We start from the raw sequence: 22,219 nt of genomic DNA on the forward strand, positions 1-22,219 counted from the left end.
GTTAAAATCAGAGACAGCAGACTTCATGCCTTTGATGGTAAGTTGCAGAACACACGGCAACTGCACGGAGGAAACAGACAAGACAAAAACAATGAATATTTTATTTTATTTTATTTTATTTTACAAAAGGCAAGACAATAATACAATAGAAGTCATTGTGGGCTGAAGTGAAGTATGATTTACAATGCGTGAAAACTGGTATTAACTTAATCAAAACTTTATAAAATTTAAGGTTGATAATTATATAAAACCAATATATGTAAACAGTTGAATATAATATGACAAGCTTTGCAAATTCCTGTGTATATTACATGTATATATATACTTGTATATATCTGAATGGAAATCATTGCTAAAGTCTACTAGCCTGGGGGCTTTTTTCAAGGTAGGGAGTGTAGCAGCCCCGGTAGTGATTGGATGGCACCCAGTCTGAAAGTCTATAATGTAATGTTGATCTTATACCGTTGATTGATGGATTTCTTTGTTTCAAGTTGAGTGTTCCATCACTAAAGTTTAAGGCTCACACAAAGTAGTGATTTAATGTGATATAAGTATGATCTGTTCTGCCAGATGTTGATCATGATACTTGGAGCATGAACAAATTGAAGTACTTTAGCCTACTAACGGTAGTACTTGTAAAACTCGATGCAATGTCCCGACCAACACGCTACAGCTATGTGGCCATCTGGTGTCAGCGCGATTCCCTCGGGGTATCCTCCCTCCACTACAGCCACAGTTCTCAGGTACGTCCCGTCTGGCCTGAACACCTGCAGACGGCCGTTAGTATTGTTCACTACAATGATGTTACCTGCCGGGTCTAATGTTATCCCTGTTGGCCATTGGAGCTCTCCCTCATTCTCCCCCTGTTTACCAAACTTGAACTTCAGATTACCCTCAAGGTCAAACACACAAACTTTTTGAACACCGCAATCAATGACAAAGATCAGATCACGTGACTCGTCCACCGCTATGAACCATGGGTTCTGTAACTGCCCCTTGCCGATCTCCCGGATGAGGCTCCCGTCAGGCTGCAGGAGGAGACACAACTCCTGTGTGCCGTCCACCACCACCATGCGGCCGTCCCGCAGAACTGCAACTCCACGCGGACCTCGTAAACAGTCAGGTTTTAGGGTCTTCGTAAGTTTTCCTTCTCGTGAATACACACGGATTGCTTGGGTGCTATGGAAGTAAAGTGAGCTTTGCGACGTCACAATAAACTGTCCATTGGAGTCAATGTCAATGCCGGAGGGACTCCCACCATCCACCGTGAAACGGCGAAGCGACTGATCAGTCTTGGCATCGAATATCTGAACCCGTTTGTTCTCGAATAGGCCTCCCTCTAACACTGCAATGTTACCGTCCATGTCCACTGCTACATCTGTTGGGTGGTAAAGTTCTCCCTCTCCATCTCCTGCTCTTCCAATCGTTAAGACTGGATCATGGCTACTGTGCACTCTGACGTCATACGGACTTCCCGCCACAGACCGGCCGTTCACCTTGACCTCTAACCTATGGCTGCCCTCGACCCTTGCTTTGTAGGAGATTTCCCACAATCCCCTGTCCTTCTCCCGCAGCTGTGTTGGTACCGCCTGCCCCGAGGGGTCATTGAGGGTGACTGTGACGTCATCTTTGAGCACAGAACAAAGTTGCCCGTTTTTGTCCAATGTGCGAAGGAGAGAGATATTTGAACATTTTACAACGGCAGGTCTTATTTCAACTGAACATTTAGATACGTCCACCTTAAGCTTGACATCTATATCTACACGCCCTGCCCTGGCCACGTCATCTCTGAACTCCGCCACAGCCGTCCCCTCCGAGAATACGACTTGACTCGGTCGGGCTGTCAGGTCGGCTGGAGCTGTCAGCAGCTCTTCCACCCTCTGTCGTGCTTGACCCTCGACCTCGATGACGTGTGCGTCACTGCCGTGTTGCAGGGCTTGTTTACAGAACTCAGACGCGCTCGTCAGTCCGGCCAACTCAAACTCTATCGCTTCTTTCTGGATATCTAGACATTTTCCAACCTCCTGGCGTCTCGAACCTATTTCTTCGACGACTTCTTCCTTTCTGTTTTGAAGCAAGGCCACCAGTTGATCAAAATAGACTGTGGCCTGTTCAATCGCTGCGTCTGCCGATGTTGGTAACTCCGATATTTCCGCCTCGACGTCGTTAAGCGCGGCTTGCACCTCTTTTGTCCGAGGCTCGACTTTCCCCAACAGTCCTTGTAGGTCTCGTTTCTTCCTCACAGCGACGGCGCCGATTTCTACAGGATTGTGATCGTCACCCGGTCGATGATCGACAACCGTACAGGCGACACAGACCAAAGTCTGACAAGGTTCACAGTAGAACGTTAAGGCTTGGTCTTCGTGCTTTGGGCAGAAGGCTTTGCGCTGAAAGCTGCTAGGCACACCTCCAGACGCCTCCAGGTTCTCTTGGGTCACGATCTGATGACTTTTTAGGGTTGGAAACCTGCGATGTGTGATTGTACATGACTCACAAATCAGAACGGCACACTGTACGCACCATGACCGCGCCCCTTCCTCCTTATCCTCGCACACCTGGCACGGCACACCTGGCCCCGCCCCTTTCTTCACGGCCGCGAAGTCCAGCAGGTTGTTGACGTAGAAGTTGGTCTTGAGTCCGTCCACGCCTTGGTCTGGTAGGCTGACCTGTGTGCGGCAGGTTGGACACTCCAGCGGCTGTTGTTTGGTGGCCCATTCTTGCAGACACTCCCTACAAAATGTGTGCAGACATGGCAGGACTCTGGGGTCCCGGAAGTGCAGCAAACAGACTGGGCACGTCAGGAACCGCTCGTCAAAGTCGGTCGATCCTTGCATTTTACTTGCCATAATGCTCCCGGGGTTGTTTGCAAGGTTGGAAACTATCATATAAAACACAGCGCGACTTGTTCCCTATAAATCCGATTGTGTGGACCATGAAACCCAGGCGCAGCCGTTTCCAAGAACTCAGTTTCGGTCGGCTGACGTGACGTCACCTGAGGCGACGGTAAACAGTGTTGACCTTTGCACTCCAGCCTACGTGTTTCGCATGCGTTATTAACAGATTTTGACATTTGATTTTGACACTGGTACTGTACGTAGAATGCAAACAGTGTAAGGGACTACGTGAATAGTTTCGCCAGGTTGGGAAGACATTAGACATGTTAGATAAAAAAAGTCAGCGTAAGGGACTCTGTTGACACAAATCATTTCATATTGTAGTATACTTCTACTCTTTTTCCAAGTGCAGTGGCATCTTTGCCATTGGCAGGGCAAAACCTTTGACCAAGGAGGTTGTGTTCTGACTTTCTGATGAGAAAAGAAAGATATTTAGTTTGGACATTAAGACAGAAAGTGAACATGAATGTGGTCTGCAAGCAGTGTAGCTCAAATGGACTCAATGAACAGTTGAACTAATCTTCCACTGGTCATGACAAATGCTATGTTCAGTTAATATGGGTTCCTTGTACCTGGAAATTCCCCCAGCTCTTTTCAACAAGTCCAATGAACAGTTTAAGGACTGCAACCCTTTCCAGTAGCGTGCATGTCAGGTGAGCAGGGATTTAAACTCATGACTTCTTGGTCCAGAGGCTAACCAATGGACTACACAAGCTATTGGACATTCAGTTGTTTTGAAACTGAAATGACATGTCCTCCGGAAGCAAGTATATGTATGGTACATCTGAGGTATTGTAAAGACCAGACCTACTAGGTTTTGATCATAATGATAGTGCAATTGCATGTGTGTGTGTATAAATGGAGCTGTCTGACATTAATGTAACAATCATCATCATGGTCTCCTGCACAGCTCACACGAGGATCTTCAAGCATGAATTACAATGTGTACATATGGCAGCCTTTTCCGTCAGAATACAGGACCTTCAAAACTACAACGGGGCTTAAATGTGTATTTGTGTGATTTTTGTTTGTTCAAATCAGAGATGGCAGACTTCACGTCTTTGACGGTGAGTTGCAGAACACAAGGCAACTGCACAGAAAACAGACAAGAAAAAACCAATGGACATTTTATTTTATTTTGTTTTACAAAAGGCAAGACAACCATATAATAGAAGTCATTGCAGGCTGAAGTGAAGTATGATTTACAATGCGTGAAAACTGGTATTAACTTAATCAAAACTTTATAAACTTTAAGGTTGACAATTATATAAAACCAATAAATGTAAACAGTTGAATATAATATGACAAGCTTTGCAAATTCCTGTGTATATTATATGTATATATATACTTGTATATATCTGAATGGAAATCATTGCTAAAGTCTATTAGCCTGGGGGCTTTTTGAAAGGTAAGGAGTGTAGCAGCCTCGGTAGTGATTGGATGGCACCCAGTCTGAAAGTCTATAATGTAATGTTGATCTTATAACGTTGATTGATGAGTTAATCTTTGTTTCAAGTTCCATCACTAAAGTTCAATGCTCACACAAAGTAGTGGTCTAATGTGATATAAGTATGACCTGTTCTGCCAGATGTTGATCATGATACTTGGAGCAAGATCAGATTAAAGTACTTTAGGCTACTAGTACTTGTAAAACTCGATACAATCACCCCAATAACACGCTACAGCTATGTGGCCATCTGGTGTCAGCGCGATTCCCTCGGGGTATTTTCCCTTCACTACGGCCACAGTTCTCAGGTACGTCCCGTCTGGCCCGAACACCTGCAGACGGCCGTTACCAAAGTTCACTACAATGATGTTACCTGCCGGGTCTACTGTTATCCCTGTTGGATATTTGAGCTCTCCCTCATTCTTCCCATGTTTACCAAACTTGAACTTCAGATTCCCCTCAAGGTCAAACACACAAACTTTATGAGCCTCGCCATAATCAGTGACAAAGAACAGATCACGTGACTCGTCCACCGCTATGAACCGTGGGTACTGTAACTGCCCCCTGCCGATCTCCCGGATGAGGCTCCCGTCAGGCTGCAGGAGGAGACACAACTCCTGTGTGCTGTCCGCCACCACAATGCGGCCGTCCTGCAGAACTGCAACTCCACGCGGAACTGGTAAACAGTCAGGTTTTAGGGTCTTCGTAAGTTTTCCTTCTCGTGAGTACACCCGGATTGCCTGGGTGCTGTAACATGGGTTTCCCGACGTCACAACAATCTGTCCATTGGAGTCAATGTCAATGCCGAAGTGATTCTCACCATCCACCGGGAAACGCCGAAGCGACTGACCAGTCTTGGCATCAAATATCTGAACCCGTTTGTTTCCTGCTTCCAACACTGCAATGTTACCGTCCATGTCCACTGCTACATCTGCTGGGCAGGAAAGTTCTCCCTCTCCATGTCTTCCTCTTCCAATGGTGAAGACTGGGGTGTGGCTACTTTGCACTCTGACGTCATACGGACTTCCCGCCACAGACCGCCCGTTCACCTTGACCTCTAACCTATGGTTGCCCTCGATCCTTGGTTTGTAAGAGATCTCCCACAAGCCCCTGCCCTTCTCCTGCATCTGTGTTGGTACCGCCTGACCCGAGGGGTCATTCAGGGTGACTGTGACGTCATCTTCCAGCTCTGAGCAAAGTTGTCCGTTTGTGTTGAGAAGACAGACATTGGAAAATCCTGCAACGGCAGGTTTTATTTCAACTGAACATCTAGATGAGTCCACTTTTATCTTGACCTCTACACGCCCTGCCCTGGCCACGTCATCCCCGAACTCCGCCACAGCCGTCCCCTCCGAGAACACGACTTGACTCGGTCGGGCTGTCAGGTCGGCTGGATCTGTCAGCAGCTCTTCCACCCTCTGTCGTGCTTGACCCTCGACCTCGATGACGTGCACGTCACTGCCGTGTTCCAGGGCTTGTTTACAGAACTCTGACGCGCTCGTAAGTCCGGCCAGTTCAAACTCTATCTCCTCTTTCTGGGTTTCCAGACATTTTCCAACCTGGCGGCATCGCGAGCCTATTTCTTCGACGACTTCTTCCTTTCTGTTTTGAAGCAAGGCCGTAAGTTGATCAAAATAGGCTGTGGCCTGTGCAATCGCTGCGTTTGCCGATGTTGGTAACTCAGATATTTCCATCTTGACGTCACACAGCGCGGCCTCCACCTCTCTTCCCCGGGGCTGGATGTTTCCTAACAGTCCTTGAAGGTCCCATTTCTTCCTCTCAGCAACGGCGCCGATTTCTACAGGATTGTGTTTATCGCCCCGTGGATGATCAACAACCGTACAGGCGACACAGACCAAAGTCCGACAAGGTTCACAGTAGAACGTCAAGACTTGGTCTTCGTGCTTTGGGCAGAAGGCTTTGCGCTGAAAGCTGCTAGGCACGCCTCCAGAGGCCTCCAGGTTCTCTTGGGTCACGATCTGATGCCCTTTCATGGCTGGAAACCTGCGATGTGTGATTGTACATGACTCACACAGCAGAACGGCACACTGTACGCACCATGACCGTGCCCCTTCCTCCCTCCCCTCGCACACCTGGCACGGCACACCTGGCCCGGCCCCTTTCTTCACGGCCGCGAAGTCCAGCAGGTTGTTGACGTAGAAGTTGGTCTTGAGTCCGTCCACGCCTTGGTCTGGTAGGCTGACCTGTGTGCGGCAGGTAGGACACTCCAGCGGCTGTTGTTTGGTGGCCCATTGTTGGAGACACTCCCTACAAAATGTGTGCAGACATGGCAGGACTCTGGGGTCCCGGAAGTGCAGCAAACAGACTGGGCACGTCAGGAACCGCTCGTCAAACTCAGCTGATCCTTGCATTTTACTCGCCATAATTCTCCCGGGGTTGTTTGCAAGGTTGGAAACTATCATATAAAAAATCACAGCGCGACTTGTTCTCTATAAATCCGATTGTGTGGACCATGAAACCCAGGCGCAGCCGTTTCCAAGAACTCAGTTTCGGTCGGCTGACGTGACGTCACCAGGAGCGACGATAAACAGTGTTGACCTTTGCACTCCAGCCTACGTGTTTCGCATGCGTTATTAACAGATTTTGACATTTGATTTTGACACTGGTACTGTACGTAGAATGCAAACAGTGTAAGGGACTACGTGAATAGTTTCGCCAGGTTGGGAAGACATTAAATAAAACATTCAGCGTAAGGGACTCTGTTGACACAAATCATTTCATATTGTAGTATACTTCTACTCTTTTTCCAAGTGCAGTGGCATCTTTGCCATTGGCAGGGCAGAACCTTTGACCAAGGAGGTTGTGTTCTGACTTTCGGATGAGAAAAAAAAGATATTTAGTTTAGGCATTCAGACAGAAAGTGAACATGAATGTGATCTGCAAGCAGTGTAGCTCAAATGAACTCAATGAACAGTTGAACTAATCTTCCACTGGTCATGACAGATGCTATGTTTAGTTAATATGGGTCCATTGTACTCGGAAATTCCCCAAGATCTTTCCAAGATGTCAGGTGAGCAGGGATTCGAACTTGTGACTTCTTGGTCCAGAGGCAGGCTAACGACGTAAGCTATTGGACATTCAGTTGTTTTGAAACTGAATGACATGTCCTCGGAAAGCAAGTATATGTATGGTACATCTGAGGTATTATAAAGACCAGACCTACTCGGTTTTGATCATAATGATAGTGCAATTGCATATGTGTGTGTATAAATAAAGCTGTCTGCCATTAATGTAACAATCATCATCATGGTCTTCTGCACAGCTCACACGAAGATCTTCAAGCATGAATTACAATGTGTACATGTGGCAACCTTTGCGGTCAGAATACAGGACCTTCAAAACTACAACGGGGCTTAAATGTGTATATGTGTGATTTTTGTTGGTTAAAATCAGAGATACAGACTTCACGCCTTTGATGGTGAGTTGCAGAACACAAGGCAACTGCACAGAAAACAGACAAGAAAAAACCAATGGACATTTTATTTTATTTTGTTTTACAAAAGGCAAGACAACCATATAATAGAAGTCATTGCAGGCTGAAGTGAAGTATGATTTACAATGCGTGAAAACTGGTATTAACTTAATCAAAACTTTAAGGTTGACAATTATATAAAACCAATAAATGTAAACAGTTGAATAGAATGATGACAAGCTTTGCAAACTCCTGTGTATATTACATGTATATATATACTTGTATATATCTGAATGGAAATCATTGCTTAAGTCTACTAGCTTGGGTGCTTTTTAGGTAGGGAGTGTAGCAGCCCCGGTAGTGATTGGATGGCACCCAGTCTGAAAGTCTATAATGTAATGTTGATCTTATACCGTTGATTGATGGATTTCTTTGTTTCAAGTTGAGTGTTCCATCACTAAAGTTCAAGGCTCACACAAAGTAGTGGTCTAATGTGATATAAGTATGATCTGTTCTCTTATATGTTGATCATGATAGTTGGAGCATGAGGAAGAACAGGTTGAAGTACTTAAGTAACTAGTACTTGTAAAACTCGATACAATGTCCCCAATTACACGATACAGCTATGTGGCCATCTGGTGTCAGCGCGATTCCCTGGGGTTCCTTTCCCTTCCCACTGGCAACAGTTCTCAGGTACGTCCCGTCAGGCCCGAACACCTGAAGACGGCCGTTAATCAGGTTCACTACGATGATGTTACCTGCCGGATCTAGTGTTATCCCTGTTGGATATTCGAGCTCTCCCTCATTCATCCCATGTTTACCAAACTTGAACTTCAGCTTCCCCTTGAGGTTAAACGCAAACACTTTATGAGCGCCGTAATCAGTGACAAAGAACAGATCACGTGACTCGTCCACCGCTATGAACCATGGGTTCTGTAACTGCCCCTTGCCGATCTCCCGGATGAGGCTCCCGTCAGGCTGCAGGAGGAGACACGACTCCTGTGTGCGGTCCGCCACCACCATGCGGCCGTCCTGCAGAACTGCAACTCCACGCGGATCTTGTAAACAGTCAGAATTCAGGGTCTTAGTAAGCTTTCCTTCTCGTGAATACACACGGATTTCTTGGGTGCTATGGAAGTAAAGTGAGCTTTGCGACGTCACAATAAACTGTCCATTGGAGTCAATGTCAATGCCGAAGGGAGGCCCACCTTCCAACGGGAAACGCCGAAGCGACTGACCAGTCTTGGCATCGAATATCTGAACCCGACTGCTCCCCTTCTCCAACACTGCAATGTTACCGTCCATGTCCACTGCTATATCTGTTGGGTGGTAAAGTTCTCCCTCTCCACGTCCTCTTCTTCCAATGGTTAAAACTGGATCTTGGCTACTGTGCACTCTGACGTCATACGGACTTCCCGCCACAGACCGGCCGTTCACCTTGACCTCTAACCTATGGCTGACTTCGATCCTTGGTTTGTAGGAGATTTCCCATAATCCCCTACCCTTCTCTTGCAGCTGTGTTGGTACCGCCTGACCCCAGGGGTCATTGAGGGTGACTGTGACGTCATCTTTGAGCACAGAACAAAGTTGCCCGTTTTTGTCCAATGTGCGAAGGAGAGAGATATTTGAACATTTTACAACGGCAGGTCTTATTTCAACTGAACATTTAGATACGTCCACCTTAAGCTTGACATCTATATCTACACGCCCTGCCCTGGCTACGTCATCTCTGAACTCCGCCACAGCCGTCCCCTCCGAGAACACTACTTGACTCGGTCGGGCTGTCAGGTCGGCTGGAGCTGTCAGCAGCTCTTCCACCCTCTGTCGTGCTTGACCCTCGACCTCGATGACGTGCACGTCACTGCCGTGTTCCAGGGCTTGTTTACAGAACTCAAAAGCGCTCGTCAGTCCGGCCAGCTCAAACTCTATCTCCTCTTTCTGGGTTTCCAGACATTTTCCAACCTCACGGCATCGCGAGCCTATTTCTTCGACGACTTCTTCCTTTCTGTCTCGAAGCAAGGCCGTAAGTTGATCAAAATAGGCTGTGGCCTGTGCAATCGCTGCGTTTGCCGATGTTGGTAACTCAGATATTTCCATCTTGACGTCACACAGCGCGGCCTCCACCTCTCTTCCCCGGGGCTGGATGTTTCCTAACAGTCCTTGAAGGTCCCATTTCTTCCTCTCAGCGACGGCGCCGATTTCTACAGGATTGTGTTTATCGCCCCGTGGATGATCGACAACCGTACAGGCAACACAGACCAAAGTCTGACAAGGTTCACAGTAGAACGTTAAGGCTTGGTCTTCGTGCTTTGGGCAGAAGGCTTTGCGCTGAAAGCTGCTAGGCACACCTCCAGAGGCCTCCAGGTTCTCTTGGGTCACAATCTGATGACTTTTCAGGGTTGGAAACCTGCGATGTGTGATTGTACATGACTCACAAAGCAGAACGGAACACTGTACGCACCATGACCGCACCCCTTCCTCCCTCCCCTCGCACACCTGGCACGGCACACCTGGCCCCGCCCCTTTCTTCACGGCCGCGAAGTCCAGCAGGTTGTTGACGTAGAAGTTGGTCCTGAGTCCGTCCACGCCTTGGTCTGGTAGGCTGACCTGTGTGCGGCAGGTTGGACACTCCAGCGGCTGTTGTTTGGTGGCCCATTCTTGGAGACACTCCCTACAAAATGTGTGCAGACATGGCAGGACTCTGGGGTCCCGGAAGTGCAGCAAACAGACAGGGCACGTCAGGAACCGCTCGTCAAACTCAGCCGACCCTTGCATTTTACTCGCCATAATGCTACCAGGATTGTTGTCAAGGTTGGAAACTAAACACAGAGAGTCTTGTTCTGTACGAATCAGTGTCTGGAACATAAAACCCAGGCGCAGCCGTTTCCCCGTTTCGAACGGCAGACGTCACCAGTTGACGTCACCGGTTGAACCAGTCGAACCGCAGATCTCTATGCGCATGTCAAGTTCTGCACAGCGTTGTTCGCCGGGTCACGGTTTGACCTCTGCGCATTGGTGCAACACTAAATACCTTACACCGACGTAGTATGTACTTTTCTTCATATCTTCAGGGTTTGGGAGTTTAAGCTCATCCACGCGAAGGCTACCTTGTCAATCCTTCTCACTTAGGTGTAGGGACCGACACGGTCATCATACTCGATTTACGAGTGATTGCCATACATGCATACACATGTACATACATATAATCATCCATTCTCTGCAAACAGATAGCCTCCACCAGGCCTTCCCAACGGGTACGGATCGTAGAATTTGGAAAAAAAGGAATAATTGGTCAGAAGAGTCAGTCCATGGCAAAGTTTACGTTTATCCTTCCGCTCGGGCGGTCAACCCTTTTGGTAGCCAAACTCCCCTGGCAAATTATTCTCCCTATTAGCCAGCAAAGTCAGTCTGATAGCGACTAGCAAACAGACACGACCCGTTTCAATCTTCCCAGGCGAAGTGAACACCAGAGCACGTGCGCATTGATACACCGGAATCACCCACGCACTGAAAACAGTCGCAGCCAGTAAGATTACTCTCATATGACTGATTTATTAGGGAACAAGAGTTCTACGACCTCATACCTTCGCCAAATGATTTTAACCTAAATATGACTGACGTATTAGGAGTGTTTCTCATCAATTATAAATCATACCGGTTGATCGTCTTCACCCAAATAACATAAGGTGTCCAAAGTATGAGCTTAACAAAGAATGTTATGCTAACATTTATCAGTTATGCAAATGAGGTCCTTATTATAGCATAATTGATTCAATGGTGTTCACATTCACACAACTTCCAAATGTCACAAGTATGAAATTGCCGTCCATCATTTACTAGTATGGAATTATAGTAGTTTCTCATTAATTATGCAAATTAGGCCCACATTTGCATATTTTCTATCTATCAACACTCCTATCTTCATCGGTCACAAATATCACATATTTGAATAGTCATATCATGGAACACTGGGTTTTTCAAATTGCCTCATCAATTATGCAAATGAGAATCTGATTTGCATAATTATCATCCAATCATACAAAGCATCACGTAAGCTATCTACATACCAAAAATCATGACCATCCATCAAGCCCATCTTGAGTTATAGCATTTCCTCATTAATTATGCAAATGAGGTCTTCATTTGCATAGTTGATATCTATATATATATTCAAATTACATCCACCATTCATTAAATACTTCTTCAAACACGTCGCAGCCAGAACACATACTGAGTATACAATATAACACATTTCTACACTTTTCTCGTTAATTATGCAAAGTACTTCGCCCAAAATCTAATCATCTTGAGATTTCCCACATACACATCAACACACCAAATACGACAACAATCCATCCAGGCATTCTCGACTTATCATGTTCACTAACAGACACACAGACAAGCATAAAAAATAAGCTTCTTGATGAAGGTAATAAGTAGACCTACCATCACGAGTACCACAGAATTCTGGAGGGAAATGTGTGTTGTAACTAAGAAACCGACTTTATATATATGTATAGATTAATTCCACATGACAGGAGGGCGGAAGCTAGGCCTTCTGGAAGATGACCCCAGGGTCACCAGCTGCCAGCCTGAGCTCCCTCAGCTGCCTGGTACAGAGACCGATGATGCAATATAACACATGTTTACTCTTTTCTCGTTAATTATGCAAAGTACTTCGCCCAAAATCTAATCATCTTGAGATTTCTCACATACACATCAACACACCAAATACGACAACAATCCATCCAGGCGTTCTCGACTTATTCTGTTCACTAACAGACACACAGACAAGCGTCAAAACATAGACTTCTCGGCGAAGTCAATAACTCCTTTCACAGCTATGAGCTGAACAAATAAGCTCATTGCAAAAGTCAAGCTGTATCATTGATACATAGAAATACGTATTGTATACATCATTATTATTCTTTGCAGAGTTCACATTTGTGCATATCCTAGTAAGTCTATTCTTGCATCTATAACTATCATCATAAGATACACATGGACAGCATTTTCCTTTGAAATGATACCTTCCTATCCATTAAGATAAATGAAATTATATCTTTAGGGTATATAGTTCATTGTCCGCTTAGTAAGATACTCCACATCTCTTTAATTTCTTGTAAAACTTGGCGTATTAACATTGTTGTCATCACCAAAATAATCACTCTTAAAAGTCGATTAACAGAGGAAAAGATTACTAGTAACTCGTTGCGAGTGTTGATTAATAAAGTTCAATGTTCACTCATACTAGTAGAGGTGTAATGTGATATAAGTATGATCTGTACATGTTCAGCCACATTGTGATACTTAGAGCATGAGCAAGATCAGATTGAAGTACTTTAGGCTACTGGTAATTGCAAATCTCGATACAATGTCCCAGCCTACACGCTACAGCTATGTGGCCATCTGGTATCAGCGCGATTCCCTCGGGGTCTCCCCTCACAACGGCGACAGTTCTCAGGTACGTCCCGTCTGTCCCGAACACCTGCAGACGGCCGTTTTCACAGTTCAGTACAATGATGTTACCTGCCGGGTCTAATGTGACCCCAGTCGGACCAAAGAAATCTCCCTCATTCTCCCCCTGTTTACCAAACTTGAACTTCAGATTTCCCTCAAGGTCAAACACAAACACTTGATCAGCGCCGTAATCAGTGACAAAGAACAGATCACGTGACTGGTCGACCGCTATGAACCATGGGCTCTGTAACTGCCCCTTGCCGATCTCCCGGATGAGGCTCCCGTCAGGCTGCAGGAGGAGACACGACTTCTGTGCGCCATCCGCCACCACCATGCGGCCGTCCTGCAGAACTGCAACTCCACACGGAACTCGTAAACAGTCAGGTTTTAGGGTCTTCGTAAGTTTTCCTTTCTGTGAGTAAACACGGATTGCTGGAGTGTCACCGAAAAATGAGTTTCCCGACGTCACAACAAACTGTCCATTGGAGTCAATGCCAATGCCGTACTGATTCACACCATCCACCGGGAAACACCGAAGCGACTGACCAGTCTTGGCATCGAATATCTGAACCCAGCTGTTCCTGTGCTCCAACACTGCAATGTTACCGTCCATGTCCACTGCTACATCTATTGGCCTATCAAGTTCTCCCTCCCCATGTCCTTCTCTTCCAATGGTTAAGACTGGATCGTGGCTTCTTTGCACTCTGACGTCATACGGACTTCCCGCCACGGACTGGCCGTTCACGTTGACCTCTAACCTATGGCTGCCCTCGACCTTTGGTTTGTAGGAGATTTCCCAGAATCCCCTGCCCTTCTGCAGCTGTGTTGGTACCACCTTGCCCCAGCGGTCAGTCAAAGTGGCTGTGACGTCATCTTTCAGCTCTGAGCAAAGTTGCCCGTTTTTGTCAACTGTGCTAAGGAGAGAGACACTTGATACTCCTACAACTGCAGGTTTGATTTCAACTGAACACTTGGAGACGTCCACCTTTACCTTGACTTGTACACGCCCTGCCCTGGCCACGTCATCTCCGAACTCCGCCACAGCCGTCCCCTCCGAGAACACGACTTGACTCGGTCGGCCTGTCAGGTCGGCTGGAGCTGTCAGCAGCTCTTCCACCCTCTGTCGTGCTTGACCCTCGACCTCGATGACGTGCACGTCACTTCCGTGTTCCATGGCTTGTTTACAGAACTCGGACGCGCTCGTCAGTCCGGCCAGCTCAAACTCTATCGCTTCTTTCTGGGTTTCCAGACACTTTCCAACCTCACGGTGACGCGAGTCTATTTCTTTGACGACTTCTTCCTTTCTGTTTTGAAGCAAAGCCACCAGTTGATCAAAGTAGGTTGCGGCCTGTTCAATCGCTGCGTCTGCCGATGTTGGCAACTCCGATATTTCCGCGTCGACGTCGTTAAGCGCGACTTGGACCTCTTCTGTCCGAGGCTGGACTTTCCCCAACAGTTCTTGAAGGTCTCGTTTCTTCCTCTCAGATACGGCGCCGATTTCCACAGGATTGTGTCTATCGCCCCGTGGATGATCGACAACCGTACAGGCGACACAGACCAAAGTCCGACAAGGTTCACAGTAGAACGTTAAGGCTTGGTCTTCGTGCTTTGGGCAGAAGGCTTTGCGCTGAAAGCTGCTGGGCACACCTCCAGACGCCTCCAGGTTCTCTTGGGTCACGATCTGATGCCCTTTCATGGCTGGAAACCGGCGATGTGTGTTTGCACATGACTCACAAAGCAGAACGGCACACTGTACGCACCATGACCGCGCCCCTTCCTCCCTCCCCTCGCACACCTGGCACGGCACACCTGGTCCCGCCCCTTTCTTCACGGCCGCGAAGTCTAGCAGGTTGTTGACGTAGAAGTTGATCTTGAGTCCGTCCACGCCTTGGTCTGGTAGACTGACCTGTGTGCGGCAGGTTGGACACTCCAGCGGCTGTTGTTTGGTGGCCCATTCTTGCAGACACTCCCTACAAAATGTGTGCAGACATGGCAGGACTCTGGGGTCCCGGAAGTGCAGCAAACAGACTGGGCACGTCAGGAACCGCTCGTCAAAGTCGGCCGATCCTTGCATTTTACTCGCCATAATGCTCCCGGGGTTGTTTGCAAGGTTGGAAACTATCATATAAAACACAGCGCGACGTGTTCTCTAGCTATAAATCTGAATGTCTGGAACATGAAACCCAGGCGCAGTCGTTTCCAAGAACTCAGTTTCGGTCGGCTGACGTGACGTCACCTGAGGCGACGGTAAACAGTGTTGACCTTTGCACTCCAGCCTACGTGTTTGGCATGCGCTATGAACTAAGACTTTGACAATTTTCTTCCCAAATAAGCCATGGCGTCTGGTGGTAGCTTATAATGCAATCTGTACATAATTATCCATTGTGGCTTTGATAAACAAATACACAAGCGAAAATGTAGTCCCGTTACATACAACTTATATGACATCGCTTTCGTCTTAGTCAGGGGCTCAAGACCCTGTGCTACATGGAAGTGGCTATTGACAGGATGATCCTGTCAACAGTGTGAATTTTTGCATTGCTGACAGGATCATCCTGACAATACCTTCAAGCGTACTGTATTTGTCCCAGCTTGGCAATATGTCAACAGGTGGGTGGACTGTACCAAGCACATGGGGGTGTTTGGGAATCTCCACCAATCGGCCAAAGTTTGTTTTTACGTGTGCTTAAGGTTGATTGCAGTACGAAAAGGCTTCAAGATGACGACGTTGTTATCATCAGGTTATGACCGTGCACGGAATGACGCCTGTTCTTCGTTGTGCACTTTATGAATATATGAATATGAGTACATGAATCACTAGAGGGCGCTGTTGCACCGTGTAAAAGTAATGGTAGGGTCACCTTTCCAATCCGGGGCCCGGCCGGGCAGTCTTTGGGAACGAAAATTATGATATAAAAGACAAGAAAACGCAAAACGTACGCAAAATTATTTAAGAACATAGCTTGTGCAAATTTATTGACATACACTTTGATTTTTCGTTTCCGCCAACAGCCCGGCCGGGCCCCGGTTAGGAAATGTGACCCTAGCATTAGCAGGGCACTTTTTCCTTTGCTACTAGCTATATAGTGCAATGTGTCTTGCGACGGCTCGCATATTCAACCAATTACATCTAGATCTGGTCAACTCACGGACTACTCAGAGAAAATCATTTTAGTAAAGCACCAGCAGACTGTTCAATTTGAAATAAATCTAATATATTTTTGACTAATATTTTTCTTGTACTTCTTTCCTCCGTCTGTTCTAGGTGTCCATTGTCTTTTCTTTTCGTTTCCCTACACATGCTACTGGATATTCAGATGTTTGGTTTGAAACTGAAATGATATGTCCTTAGAAGAATTTAGGTAATGAAAAAAAAGCTAAATGTCACAAAATGGGTACATGACATGCAAAAAGATATATCTTAATCAAATTACTCCTTTTTTGTATATTAATAAAGGTTAACAATATATAAAGAAAATTCAAACTCTACAACTGGATGAAATTCGGAGATTCGCTTATGGACGGTTCGAGCAACATCCATCACTTGAAACGTCCGGAAGAAATCTCAGAATTTTATCCAGTTGTAGGGTTTGAATTTTGACGTACACATCTTTGCATCTTCACATCCTCAACCACCTTCAACCTAAGATAGATAACCAATAAATGATAAATAGTAATAGATAATTAATAATCCTTATGTTAAATGTATTATTCATTTATCATGTATACATAAAGAAATTGAATGTATAAAAGTGATATATATATATATATATATATATATTGAATATATCATTATTATTGTTCTTGAATAAAGGATAATGGGAATCGCCAAATGATTAATTGTAATGAATGATCAAAAATCCTTATATCAAATTTGTGATAAAGCAAAATTCAAGCATCATTGTATATAAGGAGAGGAAGTGCGCCAGCCATAGCAAACCAACTTTTACAAAAGTGTCTTCCACTTGACGTTCATTCATAACAAATAGGAAACATGGAAATCACTCGTCTCCTTTCTACACACAATACTCAAATGATAATTTCTACGTGCTATATGATAATTGAAAGTTCATCTGTGTTGGTAGAAGTAATTCTGAATGGAGTTTAAACTGTAAAAGCCAACACAATAAATTGGACTTACCCAAATTTTCGACTGAACAGCTAGAGTCTTTGTCAAGGAATGAACCATCCACTGCTTCTGTGACGTCACGTTATGCAGATGAGACACGTGACTCGATGAGCAGTGGAACAAATGTTTATATACTACGCTTTTACATATATTTCGTATCGGGTTATATTCTTTATGTTTCCATTGGGTACTTCTTATTTATTCTGTGGCAGGCTCAACTTTCAAGGAATCCAATATGCCAATTTTGTTCTTAATCATCAACCTAGAAGCATCAGCTGCTGTTTTTTCATCACCTGCTTCATAAATAATATGACAAGCCTAAGACTCTGATTCCTCACTCATTCTCGTACATGGAGATGCGTCAGATTCTGCTTTCTCGGCTTCATTTCTATAAATAATTTGAGAAACCAGGGACTCTGTCTCACTATGATTATTCTAGATGTTTGAAATGCATCAGACTCTGCTTTCTCGTTTTCATTTCTATGAATGATTTAATGAGATACTAGTTTCTCATCGTAATTATTGTAGATTTATTGAGATGCAGCGGATGTATCATTTTCATTGCCATAAATGATCTGAGAAACCATGTATTCTGGTTTCTTATTGTCATTCTTGTAGATGGATTGAGATACAGAAGCTACGAGATTTTCAGCTTCATTCCCGTAGATAACCTGAGCGGAAGCATGCAACATTGCTTCGTCCTCAATGGCATTCTCATAGATTACATGTACATTACAAGCAGCAGATGCCGGATTCCCATTATGAGAAGAGGCATGTACCATTGCTTCATCTTCATCAGTATTCTCATAGATGACCTGAGGAGTATCGTGTACTGATTCCTTCTCATCTTCATTATCAGGGTTGAAATGAGAAGTAGCAGCTACTGCTTCCTCTTAAAGGATAGGACTGACATCAAAACCAGGCTCACCCTTCCCATACACGATGTTTACTAGTTCATGGACTGTTACTGGCTTGTGGACTGACTCGGCTTTTGGTACACAAGCTGATTCTGCTTTTGGACCTTCAGCACCTCCAGGAGGTACAGCCTGGTCTTCTAGACCATCGGTACCAGTGGCTGTCTTTGTCATACATGACGTAATGGACATGAGAGATTCGGGGTCCTCATATACATTCTCAGGCATGTTGTCCTGTTCGTTTGGACCTGCAGCGCTATTGGCTATCTCTGGGTTTATAGATCTACCCTGGTCTTCTGGGTCATTGTTGGGGCTGTTTACAGTGTCGTCTGTATTGGGGGGATCGATTGTCGGTGCTGAGATTACAGGAGCATTTTTAGTCTTGAGCTTCCACCAAAATGCAAGGACAAGACCAGAAATCAATAGAATTCCACCAAAAGCGCCAACACCAATAGCAACTGGCAGATAGCCCTCTGAATTGCCAAGCGGATATGATGTTGACACTATAGTTGAAACATTGAAAGGGGGCGAAACAGTAGTTGGTATTTTGACCATCAAACCGTCCGACTGTGCGGTGGAAGTTAAACCTGTGACATCCGAAATCTCCCCAGCACCAGTGGATGCGCCTGGCATGACCGATGTTGGGGTTTCTACTTCAATGAATAACCTTTCAGATGCAGAGCCACCTGGATTGGTTGCAATACAGATGTACTGCCCAGCATCTGCTGCAGTAACATTCGATATGGTGATGGTACCATTCACTCCAACAGTCACTCTCCTACCTGACTCAACAGTGGCATTCAGTCCAGATGGGAGAGTGACTGTGATGTAGGGCTTAGGTTTACCTGAAGCTTCACAGACCAAATGGAGAGTCTCCCCCTGTACCAGTGTGTCGCCTTTCTTGTTTTGAAAACTCACAATCTTTGTTTTTTTACAGATTAGGTCTCTCTCGTCAAGTCTTTTCCCATGGAGGTTGTCAGGTTTGTTACAAGTGATTCTGTTCTTGAATATCTGCATTTTTGTTACAGCTGCCATTCTACAGTCACAATGCCAGGGGTTTCCCTGCAGTTGTAATGCTGTACGCTCGGGCAAATTTGAGAATGCATCAGGATTAATGCTAGTTAGGTGGTTGTCCTGGAAGACTACGAGATTGAGCCCGGGCAGGTTTGAGAATGCCCCAGGTTGAATGATACGTATTTTATTAAACTGCAGATACAACTTACTGAGTTTAGGTAAATCTGAGAATGTTCCAGATTTAATGACAGTTATTTTGTTTTTGACCAGCAGCAAGGAGCAGAGTTTCGGTAGATTGGAGAATGTACCGGGGTCAATGTTAGTTATGCGGTTCTGGCTTAGGAGGAGTACGTTTAGCTGTGCTAGACCCCAAAATGCACCAGGCTGAATGTAAGTTATATTGTTACTTGACAGATCCAACCGTTCGAGCACGGTCAGAGTTGAGAATGTCTGCTCTTTAAGCATGGAAATCGGATTGCAAGTTAAGTGTAACCATGTCAAGTTCGTGTACTTTGAGAAGTCAGACGTATTCCAGTCTGTGATGACATTGGATCCCAAGTAAATGCGAGCGATGTTGGTAGGCAGGTCCTGAGGAACACTGCTGAGGCCCCTCTTTGTGCAATCACATCTGTCGGTGCACCAACAGGGTGGTGAACTGCTGCCTCTGCAGGGTGCGGTTGGTCCATATTCCATCAGAACGACGAGTAGAAGAATCAGGACGGTCTTCAACTTGTTTGCCATTTTCTATGCATCAAAATTTACACTGCATCAGAACTGATAATACCTGTTTCCTTTAATATAACGATGAAACAATCGGAACCATGTTAAAACACATGAACACTCCATAAAACATTGTTTAGCCACGAAAAATTCACAGCCACATCGAGGCGAAAACATTTTACAGAGTATCATGGACCTTTTTGAACTAAACAGCCTCATATTTGCCACACATCACCTATACTTGAAAACTCGATGATGGAGACATTTTGGTAAAACACTGAGAGCATTGAGAGTTAATCTAAAAAAAGATGTAGAAATTGATAATCTATCTGAACAATAATTAATTTATTTTCATATATGCAATTTCATATAATTTCAAATATTTGAGCCATCCCTTATCGAGAGGTACAGGAAGGCCTGACCGCATGGTAAAGATCATGAAATCCTCACAGACCTTTTTGTTATATAAAAGCAATACCGAAAACGCAATATCGTTTGAGGGCGTAATAATGGTTGTGCTAAGACTTTATAAAGGAACTCGACTCTTACTCACCTCGCTGCTTATGCATACGTCTAGATATTGTCATAGGCTGACATAATACACGAAAGCACACCTGTCGTGTATAATGGACTATATTTCCTTGTTTCCTCCACAGTGCCACACCCTTACATGCAAAGCAGATTATAGAACTGATTCGGCCAACAATAACAGAAAGTAATCAGTCTCTGTTATGATGTTTGATAAATCATGTCGGCTTGCACAAAGCCAGTCTGGCATATTTTCTTGTTTGATAATTGTCAACAAGTAGCAAAATAAAAGACAGACCAACCTGTCTTCAGCAATCCTCCTTCCGTGGGTTTTCTTCGTGACACTTCAGCACTGATCGCCCGACGCAAACTCCTCTTCTAGTCGTATCTGTAGTACCAACGATACTTTTAGGCAAGCTGTCTCCCGTAGAGTTTAATCTTAACAAGAATGGCTGCAGACCGAGCCTGCTGGGCCAACCTAACTGCCTCATGTGTCGGACGACACGGGAGGCCCTGTAAGTCAAGTCATTGCTAATCATGGAAAGAACAGCTCCCTCCTCCGTACCCGATTCCCACGTTTGCAGCAGACAGAGATACAGTCGCCACAGTCTGTGAGTGGAAAACTACGCCTGGACCTCTTCATTAGCGTCTGGGTTGGGAGCTGACGTCACAGGAGCATGCGCAGTGTGTAAATTGCTATATTACTTCGTGGCCTCAGTTACAAAGGTTGAAAGGACCCGACGCCGCCAATCCATTTTGTTTCAAATACTAGTACCGCGCCAGGAATTACACCTTCGCTTGGGAGATCATGCACTTTGACCATTCATCGCTAGGTTGCGCTTCTGGACCGTGTACAACTGTGTATCCACCACCCACTATTCAAATTTCTGGCGCGGTATTCTTTAAAAAAAAAAACTGAATGGATTGGCGGCGTCGGACCCTTTCAACGTTGTTTTTTTCATTGTGGCCACGAAGTAATATAGCAATTTACACACTGCGCATGCTCCTGTGACGCCTTGTCCCAACCCAGACACTAATGAAGAGGTCCGGGCGTGTTTTTTTCCGCTCACAGACTGTGGCGACTGTATCTCTGTCTGATGCATTGGTGTGAATCAGGTACAGAGTAAGGAGTTGCTCTTTTATTGATTAGCGATTACTTGAATTACTTAGACTTATGGCTGCCATGTCGTCCGACACATGAGGCAGTTAGGTTGGCCTAACAGGCTCGGTCGGCAGCCATTCTTGTTAAGATTAAAATCTACAGGGAAAAGCTTGCATTAGAAAGGTATCGTCGGTGTTACAGATACGACAAGGAGAGGAGTTTGTGTACAGCGATCGGTGTTGAACTGCCAAGAAAACCCACGGAAGGAGGATTGCTGAAGACAGGTTAGTCTGTCTTTTATTTTCGTGCTTTTCGTAAATGTGAATCATCAAACAAGAAAATATGCCAGACTGGCTTTGTGCAAGCCGACATGATTTATTAACATTATACCGGCGACTGATTAGTTTCTGTTATTGTTGGCCGAATCAATTCTTTATCTGCTTTGCATGTAAGAGTGTGGCATTGTGAAGGAAACAAGGAAATATAGTCCAGTGTACACGACAGGTGTGCTTGATGTGGAATAGTTGTCCACGCGATAACAGACAAAGTAATGTAAGGATCGCGTTGACACCAGATGG

At 45.4% G+C, this 22,219-nt stretch overlaps 4 protein-coding genes across 4 annotated transcripts; all 4 read right to left on the reverse strand.

Annotated features, from left to right (window-relative positions):
- Window positions 1-136: 136 nt before the first annotated feature.
- On the reverse strand, window positions 137-3,149 carry LOC136421002 (tripartite motif-containing protein 2-like). Its single transcript, XM_066408148.1, has one exon. It carries the CDS (start codon window positions 2,883-2,885, stop codon window positions 621-623), a length of 2,265 nt encoding a protein of 754 aa, XP_066264245.1. The 5' UTR covers window positions 2,886-3,149; the 3' UTR covers window positions 137-620.
- Window positions 3,150-4,008: 859 nt separating this feature from the next.
- On the reverse strand, window positions 4,009-6,460 carry LOC136449325 (tripartite motif-containing protein 3-like). The gene has a single exon (XM_066449322.1). It carries the CDS (start codon window positions 6,333-6,335, stop codon window positions 4,533-4,535), a length of 1,803 nt encoding a protein of 600 aa, XP_066305419.1. The 5' UTR covers window positions 6,336-6,460; the 3' UTR covers window positions 4,009-4,532.
- Window positions 6,461-8,350: 1,890 nt separating this feature from the next.
- LOC136421003 (tripartite motif-containing protein 2-like) lies at window positions 8,351-10,692 on the reverse strand. Its single transcript, XM_066408149.1, has one exon. It carries the CDS (start codon window positions 10,637-10,639, stop codon window positions 8,351-8,353), a length of 2,289 nt encoding a protein of 762 aa, XP_066264246.1. The 5' UTR covers window positions 10,640-10,692.
- A 1,912-nt stretch (window positions 10,693-12,604) lies between these two features.
- Window positions 12,605-15,511, reverse strand: LOC136449324 (tripartite motif-containing protein 2-like). Its single transcript, XM_066449321.1, has one exon. It carries the CDS (start codon window positions 15,357-15,359, stop codon window positions 13,122-13,124), a length of 2,238 nt encoding a protein of 745 aa, XP_066305418.1. The 5' UTR covers window positions 15,360-15,511; the 3' UTR covers window positions 12,605-13,121.
- Window positions 15,512-22,219: the final 6,708 nt, after the last annotated feature.

The sequence above is a fragment of the Branchiostoma lanceolatum genome, chromosome 15, assembly GCF_035083965.1.
Source record: "Branchiostoma lanceolatum isolate klBraLanc5 chromosome 15, klBraLanc5.hap2, whole genome shotgun sequence".
Taxonomy (NCBI): Eukaryota; Metazoa; Chordata; class Leptocardii; order Amphioxiformes; family Branchiostomatidae; genus Branchiostoma; species Branchiostoma lanceolatum.

What these genes read in the sequence shown, in the direction of transcription:
- LOC136421003 (XM_066408149.1), bottom strand. Translation starts at nt 10,639, where the DNA reads ATGTTCCAGACACTGATTCGTACAGAACAAGACTCTCTGTGTTTAGTT.
- LOC136449325 (XM_066449322.1), bottom strand. Translation starts at nt 6,335, where the DNA reads ATGAAAGGGCATCAGATCGTGACCCAAGAGAACCTGGAGGCCTCTGGA.
- LOC136449324 (XM_066449321.1), bottom strand. Translation starts at nt 15,359, where the DNA reads ATGATAGTTTCCAACCTTGCAAACAACCCCGGGAGCATTATGGCGAGT.
- LOC136421002 (XM_066408148.1), bottom strand. Translation starts at nt 2,885, where the DNA reads ATGATAGTTTCCAACCTTGCAAACAACCCCGGGAGCATTATGGCAAGT.